The sequence below is a fragment of the Oncorhynchus mykiss genome, chromosome 13 (assembly GCF_013265735.2).
Source record: "Oncorhynchus mykiss isolate Arlee chromosome 13, USDA_OmykA_1.1, whole genome shotgun sequence".
Classification (NCBI taxonomy): Eukaryota; Metazoa; Chordata; class Actinopteri; order Salmoniformes; family Salmonidae; genus Oncorhynchus; species Oncorhynchus mykiss.
The window spans coordinates 5,643,352-5,653,351 of NC_048577.1; the positions used below are offsets into that span (position 1 = coordinate 5,643,352).

The 10,000-nt window shown below is 40.3% G+C and overlaps 1 protein-coding gene across 1 annotated transcript in view; it reads left to right on the forward strand.

Moving 5' to 3' along the window:
• The first annotated feature begins 6,868 nt into the window (after positions 1–6,868).
• Positions 6,869–10,000, forward strand: part of LOC110512914 (phospholipid phosphatase 3-like) — an 11,082-nt gene continuing 7,950 nt past the window's right edge. The window contains exon 1 of the mRNA XM_036939957.1: positions 6,869–7,641. Coding sequence (XP_036795852.1) covers positions 7,437–7,641 — 205 coding nt within the window. The 5' untranslated portion in view covers positions 6,869–7,436. The remainder of the gene's footprint in view (positions 7,642–10,000) is intronic.

A 10,000-nucleotide genomic window follows, 5' to 3' on the forward strand; every position in this document is an offset into this window, starting at 1 on the left:
ATGGGGAGTGTGTGTGTGTGTGTGATGGGGAGTGTGTGTTTATATGTGTGTGTGTGTGTGTGTGTGTGTGTGTGTGTGTGTGATGGGGAGTGTGTGTTTATATGTGCGTGTGTGATGGGGAGTGTGTGTGTGTGTGTGTGTGTGTGTGTGTGTGTGATGGGGAGTGTGTGTTTATGTGTGTGTGTGTGTGTGTGATGGGGAGTGTGTGTTTATATGTGTGTGTGTGTGTGATGGGGAGTGTGTGTTTTTATATGTGTGTGTGTGTGTGTGATGGGGAGTGTGTGTGTGTGTGTGTGATGGGGAGTGTGTGTTTATATGTGTATGTGTGTGTGTGTGTGTGTGATGGGGAGTGTGTGTTTATATGTGTGTGTGTGTGTGTGTGATGGGGAATGTGTGTTTGAGACAGTGAGAGAGAAAAAAGGAGAGAATCAATACTTGTCTTTTACTAGTTTATATGTAGGGATTTTGCTGCCACCTACTGGAGGACAAAGGAGCTGTTGTTACACAACAGACAGACAGACAGACAGACAGACAGACAGACAGACAGACAGACAGACAACACTGGTTTAGATGGAAAAGACAGACAGACAGACAGACAGACAGACAGACAGACAGACAGACAGATAACACTGATTTATGGAAAAGACAGACAGACAGACAGACAGACAGACAGACAGACAGACAGACAGACAGACAGACAGACAGACAGACAGACAGACAGATAACACTGGTTTATGGAAAAGACAGACAGACAGACAGAGAGACAGACAGAGAGACAGACAGACAGACAGACAGACAGATAACACTGGTTTATGGAAAAGACAGACAGACAGACAGACAGACAGACAGACAGACAGACAGACAGACAGACAGACAGACAGACAGATAACACTGGTTTATGGAAAAGACAGACAGACAGACAGACAGACAGACAGACAGACAGACAGACAACACTGGTTTATATGGAAAAGACAGACAGACAGACAGACAGACAGACAGACAGACAGACAGATAACACTGGTTTAGACGGTGATCCAATCGCTGATGACTTTGTTTTTTGTACAGTGCCTCTCATGCTCCTGGACACGACAACTCATGACTTCACTGATGGCAGTCTCAGACTCGCCAGCTGTATGCATGTCATAGACTACATATAGAGATGTACGGTCGTGGCCAAACGTTTTGATGGGGTGGGTTCACTAGACATATTTCATTTTTTTATTTAACCTTTCTTTATCTAGACTAGTCAGTTAAGAATACATTCTTATTTACATTGACGGCCTAGGAACAGAGGGTTAACTGCCTTGTTCAGGGGCAGAATGACAGATTTGTAACTTGTCAGCTCGGGGATTCGATTTGGAAACCTTTTGGTTACTAGTCCAACGCTCTAACCACTAGTCTACCTGTCTCTAACCACTAGTCTACCTGTCTCTAACCACTAGGCTAACTGTCTCTAACCACTAGTCTACCTGTCTCTAACCACTAGGCTAACTGTCTCTAACCACTAGGCTACCTGTCTCTAACCACTAGACAACCTGTCTCTAACCACTAGGCAACCTGTCTCTAACCACTAGGCTACCTGTCTCTAACCACTAGGCTACCTGTCTCTAACCACTAGGCTAACTGTCTCTAACCACTAGGCTAACTGTCTCTAACCACTAGGCTACCTGTCTCTAACCACTAGGCTACCTGCCTCTAACCACTAGGCTACCTGTCTCTAACTACTAGGCTACCTGTCTCTAACCACTAGGCTACCTGTCTCTAACCACTAGGCTACCTGTCTCTAACCACTAGGCTACCTGTCTTAACCACTAGGCTACCTGTCTCTAACCACTAGGCTACCTGTCTCTAACCACTAGGCTACCTCTCTCTAACCACTAGACTACCTGTCTCTAACCACTAGGCTACCTGTCTCTAACCACTAGGCTACCTGTCTCTAACCACTAGGCTACCTGTCTCTAACCACTAGGCTACCTGTCTCTAACCACTAGGCTACCTGTCTCTAACCACTAGGCTAACTGTCTCTAACTACTAGTCTACCTGTCTCTAACCACTAGGCTACCTGTCTCTAACCACTAGGCTACCTATCACTATAGACTAGGTTACCTGTCTCTAACCACTAGGCTACCTGTCTCTAACCACTAGGCTACCTGTCTCTAACCACTAGGCTACCTGTCTCTAACCACTAGACTACCTGTCTCTAACCACTAGGCTACCTGTCTCTAACCACTAGGCTAACTGTCTCTAACCACTAGGCTACCTATCACTATAGACTAGGTTACCTGTCTCTAACCACTAGGCTACCTGTCTCTAACCACTAGGCTACCTGTCTCTAACCACTAGGCTACCTGTCTCTAACCACTAGACTACCTGTCTCTAACCACTAGGCTACCTGTCTCTAACCACTAGGCTAACTGTCTCTAACTACTAGTCTACCTGTCTCTAACCACTAGGCTACCTGTCTCTAACCACTAGGCTACCTATCTCTATAGACTAGGTTACCTGTCTCTAACCACTAGGCTACCTGTCTCTAACCACTAGGCTACCTGTCTCTAACCACTAGGCTACCTGTCTCTAACCACTAGGCTACCTGTCTCTAACCACTAGACTAACTGCGTATTTAATTCCCATTTCAGTCAGTTAGCAGACGCTCTCGGAGAGCGACTGAGACGAGCAATTAGGGAAAAGTGACTTGCTCACTTAGACTTAGACAGCTCGGGGATTCGAACCAGTGACCTTTATGTTACTGGAGCAAACACTCTAAACCACTAGTCAACCTGCTGAAACTACCCCTATTCATAAGCCTATTAACTGTCTGTATAATATCATAACTAGTAGGTCTATAACCTATCTGTATAATATCATAACTAGTAGGTCTATAACACTCTAAACTCCTAGTCAACCTGCTGAAACAACCCCTATTCATAAGCCTATAACCTCTCTGTATAATATCATGACTAGGAGGTCTATAACCTCTCTGTATAATACTATATCATGACTAGTAGGACTATAACCTATCTGTATAATATCATAACTAGTAGGTCTATAACACTCTAAACTCCTAGTCAACCTGCTGAAACAACCCCTATTCATAAGCCTATAACTTCTCTATATAATATCATGACTAGTATAACTAGAACCTCTCTGTATAATATCATGACTAGTAGGTCTATAACCTCTCTGTATAATACCATGACTAGTAGGTCTATAACCTCTCTGTATAATACTATATCAGGACTAGGAGGTCTATAACCTCTCTGTATAATACTATATCATGACTAGTAGGTCTATAACCTCTCTGTATAATACTATATCATGACTAGGAGGTCTATAACCTCTCTGTATAATACTATATCATGACTAGGAGGTCTATAACCTCTCTGTATAATACTGTATCATGACCAGGAGGTCTATAACCTCTCTGTATAATATCATAACTAGTAGAACTATAACCTCTCTATATAATATCATGACTAGGAGGTCTATAACCTCTCTGTATAATACTATATCATGACTAGGAGGTCTATAACCTCTCTGTATAATATCATGACTAGTAGGTCTATAACCTCTCTGTATAATATCATAACTAGTATAACTATAACCTCTCTGTATAATATCATGACTAGCAGGTCTATAACCTCTCTGTATAATATCATGACTAGGAGGTCTATAACCTCTCTGTATAATATCATGACTAGTAGAACTATAACCTCTCTGTTTAATACTGTATCATGACTAGGAGGTCTATAACCTCTCTGTATAATATCATGACTAGGAGGTCTATAACCTCTCTACATAATATCATGACTAGGAGGTCTATAACCTCTCTGTATAATATCATGACTAGTAGAACTATAACCTCTCTGTTTAATACTGTATCATGACTAGTATGTCTATAACCTCTCTGTATAATATCATGACTAGGAGGTCTATAACCTCTCTGTATAATATCATGACTAGGAGGTCTATAACCTCTCTACATAATATCATGACTAGGAGGTCTATAACCTCTCTGTATAATATCATGACTAGTAGAACTATAACCTCTCTGTTTAATACTGTATCATGACTAGTATGTCTATAACCTCTCTGTATAATATCATGACTAGTAGGTCTATAACCTGTCTGTATAATACTATATCATAACTAGTATAACTATAACCTCTCTGTATAATACTGTATCATAACTAGTAGAACTATAACCTCTCTGTATAATACTATATAATAACTAGTAGAACTATAACCTCTCTGTATAATATCATAACTAGTAGGTCTATAACACCCTAAACTCCTAGTCAACCTGCTGAAACAACCCCTATTCATAAGCCTATAACCTCTCTATATAATATCATGACTAGTAGGTCTATAACCTCTCTGTATAATACTATATCATGACTAGGAGGTCTATAACCTATCTGTATAATATCATAACTAGTAGGTCTATAACACTCTAAACTCCTAGTCAACCTGCTGAAACAACCCCTATTCATAAGCCTATAACTTCTCTATATAATATCATGACTAGGAGGTCTATAACCTGTCTGTATAATATCATGACTAGAAGGTCTATAACCTCTCTGTATAATACTGTATCATGACTAGGAGGTCTATAACCTCTCTGTATAATATCATGACTAGGAGGTCTATAACCTGTCTGTATAATATCATAACTAGTAGGTCTATAACCTCTCTGTATAATACTATATCATAACTAGTAGAACTATAACCTCTCTATATAATATAATGACTAGTAGGTCTATAACCTCTCTGTATAATACTATATCATAACTAGTAGAACTATAACCTCTCTATATAATATCATAACTAGTATAACTATAACTTCTCTATATAATATCATAACTAGTATAACTATAACCTCTCTGTATAATATCATGACTAGGAGGTCTATAACCTCTCTGTATAATACTATATCATGACTAGCAGGTCTATAACCTCTCTGTATAATATCATGACTAGCAGGTCTATAACCTCTCTATATAATATCATGACTAGGAGGTCTATAACCTCTCTATATAATATCATGACTAGGAGGTCTATAACCTCTCTGTATAATATCATGACTAGGAGGTCTATAACCTCTCTGTATAATACTATATCATGACTAGCAGGTCTATAAACTCTCTATATAATATCATGACTAGTAGGTCTATAACCTCTCTGTATAATACTATATCATAACTAGTAGAACTATAACCTCTCTATATAATATCATGACTAGTAGGACTATAAACTCTCTATATAATATCATGACTAGTAGGTCTATAACCTCTCTGTATAATATCATAACTAGTAGGTCTATAACCTCTCTGTATAATACTATATCATAACTAGTAGAACTATAACCTCTCTATATAATATCATGACTAGTAGGACTATAAACTCTCTATATAATATCATGACTAGTATAACTATAACTTCTCTATATAATATCATAACTAGTATAACTATAACCTCTCTGTATAATATCATGACTAGTAGGTCTATAACCTCTCTGTATAATATCATGACTAGTAGGTCTATAACTTCTCTGTATAATATCATAACTAGTAGAACTATAACCTCTCTGTATAATATCATGACTAGTATAACTATAACCTGTCTGTATAATACTGTATCTATCGTGCTATGAGGTTTGAGCTTTTATGGCGCTGGAGGTGAAGTCCACCACTGGTTCAAGCCCCACTCTGGCTGTTACACCCCTCTTACGTTACTCTAAAGGCCCAAGAGGTCAAGGTGGGAAAGGAATATGGAGAGAAATTATTAACCGTGTAGTGTCCACTTGATGGCAGTACATACACTTGTTATAATGACTATTGTCTTGTTGATCCTTTGTGGCTCACACAATTTTAGGTTGTGTGTATAGTTGTGAATTGTTAGATATTACTGCACTGTTGAAGCTAGAAACACAAGAATTTAGCTTTTTCCTTCATCTTGTTCATCTGTTACCATGCACCTGCAAATAAGATTGCTCCAATGTTCGAGTTCCTTTTGAGTTTTGAGCTACACACGCACTAACATCTGCTGAACATGTGTATGTGACAAATACAATTTGATTTGATTTTCTCTGTCATTGTTGTGTTTCAGACATCAAATCAAGTCAAATGTATTTATATAGCCCTTCGTACATCAGCTGATATCTCAAAGTGCTGTACAGAAACCCAGGCTAAAACCCCAAACAGCAAGCAATGCAGGTGTAGAAGCACTGTGGCTAGGAAAAAATCCCTAGAAAGGCCAAAACCTAGGAAGAAACCTAGAGAGGAGCCAGGCTATGAGGGGTGGCCTGTCCTCTTCTGGCTGTGCCGGGTGGAGATTATAACAGAACATGGCCAAGATGTTCAAATGTTCATAAATGACCAGCATGGTCAAATAATAATAATCACAGTAGTTGTCGAGGGTGCAGCAAGTCAGCACCTCAGGAGTAAATGTCAGTTGGCTTTTCATAGCCGATCATTAAGAGTATCTCTACCACATCCTGTCTGAGGGAGATCTGATGTCATCTCCTCTCACCTAACCACCACATGACACATACACCTGAGTGTACAGGAGCCACAGGCAGGCGTTGCTGACACAGCATTAATCAAACAGTGAGATTTACAACCAAAATCATTATTCTCTCTCTCTTTCACACACAGACACATAAAACGTGTACTGGCCCGCTCTCCACGGTGAGAACAAGTGCTCATACCTCTGACGGATCCGTTTGTTTGGTGAGAGAACAAGTTTCTCACCAGAGGACTGAGAGAGAGAGAGAGAGGGAGGGAGAAAGAGAGAGAGCGAGAGAGAATAGCCTATGGGGTGGGAATGAGTGAACCAAAACAAGTTTCTCAAAAACGCGCTGGTTTTTATTGATTTTTTCTTGATAAGAGGACGGAGAGAGAGAGCGAGAGAGAGAATAACATATGGGGTGGGAATGAGGGAACCAAAACATACTGTATGTTCATTATTAGGACTGTAAAGTTGAGAGATAAAGAAAGATAGAAGACAAATGAGACGGTCTACCGCCGCAACGCCCATCCCCGTAATGTCTCATCCCTGAACGTTTCACAACTACCGGTTGACTGCGGCTGTAATTGTGACGGATCGACGCACTGAGCATGTCAGGGCGAGTTTTATAGAAATGCGTTTGGAAATAAAATCAGTAACAAAAACGTCTTTCAAAATCATTTGGGGATGTTCGACTCACGAGGCTTGAATGAATTTGATTTTCCACTTTGACAACTCTAAACTGTTTGGATGAATTATATTTTTCAAGACTTCCAAGTTCGCCACAGGTCTCTATCACAGCCCAACTTGTTGCTATCGAAATTATATCTAGCTGAAATACAGTTGTAGGTCTATGTCACTCATCTTTCTTAGTTTGAACAACGGTCAATATTGAATTAAACGTTTAACCACTAACTGGATAAAACAAGAAGATGTTGGAGAAATATTCCCGGCACAGCCCTGGAGTTGCGCCCGTCCCGAACACGGACCTGCAACTCAAACTACCGGAGAGCAACGTGGGTACCAGAGGCCAAGAGAAAGATAACGGGTCTGGGCAGAAACTGGTGGAGATAACGGGACCGGCTCTGTCCAAACGGAAACTACTGGTCGGTCTGGACCTGCTCTGTCTGGTTCTGGGTAAATACAATTTAGGCTATTATCTTTTTATCAGATCAACTTTTTATGATTCATAATTTTATCATATCTACTTTGTATTTTTGATCTTTTACCATTTTATCGTATAATGTTTTGTTTTTTTTACAACAAAAAAAAAATGTTATTTTCAAGCCTACCTGGACCTGGGTTACCTGCTTCTGCTTTAATAAAAACGATCTTAGAGGTATTTTCATAAAAATAACTTACATTTTCAACAAACATTTTTTAAATATTTTTTATAAAGTTAATAAACTTCAAATTTTCGAGTAGGTCTGTAAAACATTTTCGTCATTCATTGTATTGTTTATTGTTAGGATATATCACAAATAATGGTGTATTTATTGCTAGGATATATCACAAATAATGGTGTATTTATTGCTAGGATATATCACAAATAATGGTGTATTCATTGCTAGGATATATCACAAATAATGGTGTATTCATTGCTAGGATATATCACAAATAATGGTGTATTCATTGCTTCATGGCGACACTGAATCCCCTCTTGTCATTTTACTCCTTATTTTAAATCAAACTTTATTCACTAGAATTACTATTTTATAACAAACTTTATTCACTAGAATTATTATTTTATAACGCGCGTTGAAGTCTTTCTGTTATACACGGCATGGTCAAAAGTATGTGGACACCCCTTCAAATGAGTGGATTCGGCTATTTCAGCCACACCCATCACACAGCCGTGCAATCTCCATAGACAAACACTGGCACTAGAATGGCCTTACTGAAGAGCTCAGTGACTTTCAACCTAGCACCACATTTCCAACAGTTCAGTTCGTCAAATGTCTCCACTGCTAGAGCTGCCCCGGTCAACTCTAAGTGCTGTTACTGGGAAGTGGAAACATCTAGGAGCATCAACGGCTCAGCCGCCAGGTGGAAAGGTGACGTAGGCTGGGCTAACTTTCATGAACTATTCAAATGTTGATATTTGAATCTTTTGCGATTTATTTGAAATGTATTTGACTATGAGATAGTAGCCCATAGTTTCGTTGTTGTTTCGCATCTAGGCTATTTATGATACACAGTGAAGGTGCGGGTGCGTGAGGACATTGAATCAAGAATTAGCACTAGCGCGAATCAACAAGTTGGTCAACATTATCATAAACAATTTCTTCAACAAAAACGAAATAATTAGGAAAAAATAAATTGAAGCTCTAAATAATTCTCACTCTCAGTGTTCTCCCTCGCTGCACGCAAAGCTCTCGATGCCAGTTGGCTCGAGCAGGCCAAGGGAACTCTACAGTTTCCATGACAACCAGGGTTCAGGGAAGAGCGAGGCCTGGGGAATTGTGTGTAGTACAAATACATAAATAAACAATCTCTCTCTCTCTCTCTCTCTGTGTGTGTGTGTGTGTGTGTGTGTGTGTGTGTGTGTGTGTGTGTGTGTGTGCACTCCCTTTATGCATCTGACCACTTTCTCAAACTGTGGTTATGTAAGAGCAGCTAATTCACTTAGCTTATGTCCCAAATGACCCCACATTCCCTATATAGTGTACTATTTTAACCAGGGCCCATAGGTCTCTGCACTCTTAGAGAAAAAGTTCCAAAAGGTTCTTCGGCTGTCCCCATAGGAGATCCCTTTTTGGTTCCATGTAAGAACCCTCTGTAGAAAGGGTTCTACATGCAACACAAAATGGTTCTACCTGGAACCAAAGGAGTTCTACCTGCAACCAAAAAGAGTTCTTCAAAGAATTCTGGTATATGGGGACAGCCGAAGAACCCTTTTAGGTTCTAGATAGCATTTTTTTCCCTACAAGTGTGGGCCAAAGTATATTATAGTGCACTACTTTGGCCCACACTGGTTATAATAAAGGGTGAATAGGATGTCATTTTGGACACCTTTCTCTCTGAACCCCTCCTACTTGTCTAGAGGAGAAGGATTGCTGATCAGGGATCAAGTCCCCACCTGTCCCCTGTATTCGTATTCACTGTGATCTACAAGGCTGCTACAGATGTGATGCAGGGACGGACTGGGACCAGAATCCGGCCTGGGCATTTCTAACACACTGGCCAATTTCTTTCCAAGAGGCCACCCCGATTATTAGCCAAAATAAAGATAATTTTGTGCAATAACACCAATTCAGACCGGCCCACTGGGCTACAGATGGACCAATTCAGACCGGCCCACTGGGCTACAGATGGACCAATTCAGACCGGCCCACTGGGCTACAGATGGACCAATTCAGACCGGCCCACTGGGCTACAGATGGACCAATTCAGACCGGCCCACTGGGCTACAGATGGACCAATTCAGACCGGCCCACTGGGCTACAGATGGACCAATTCAGACCGGCCCACTGGGCTACAGATGGACCAATTCAGA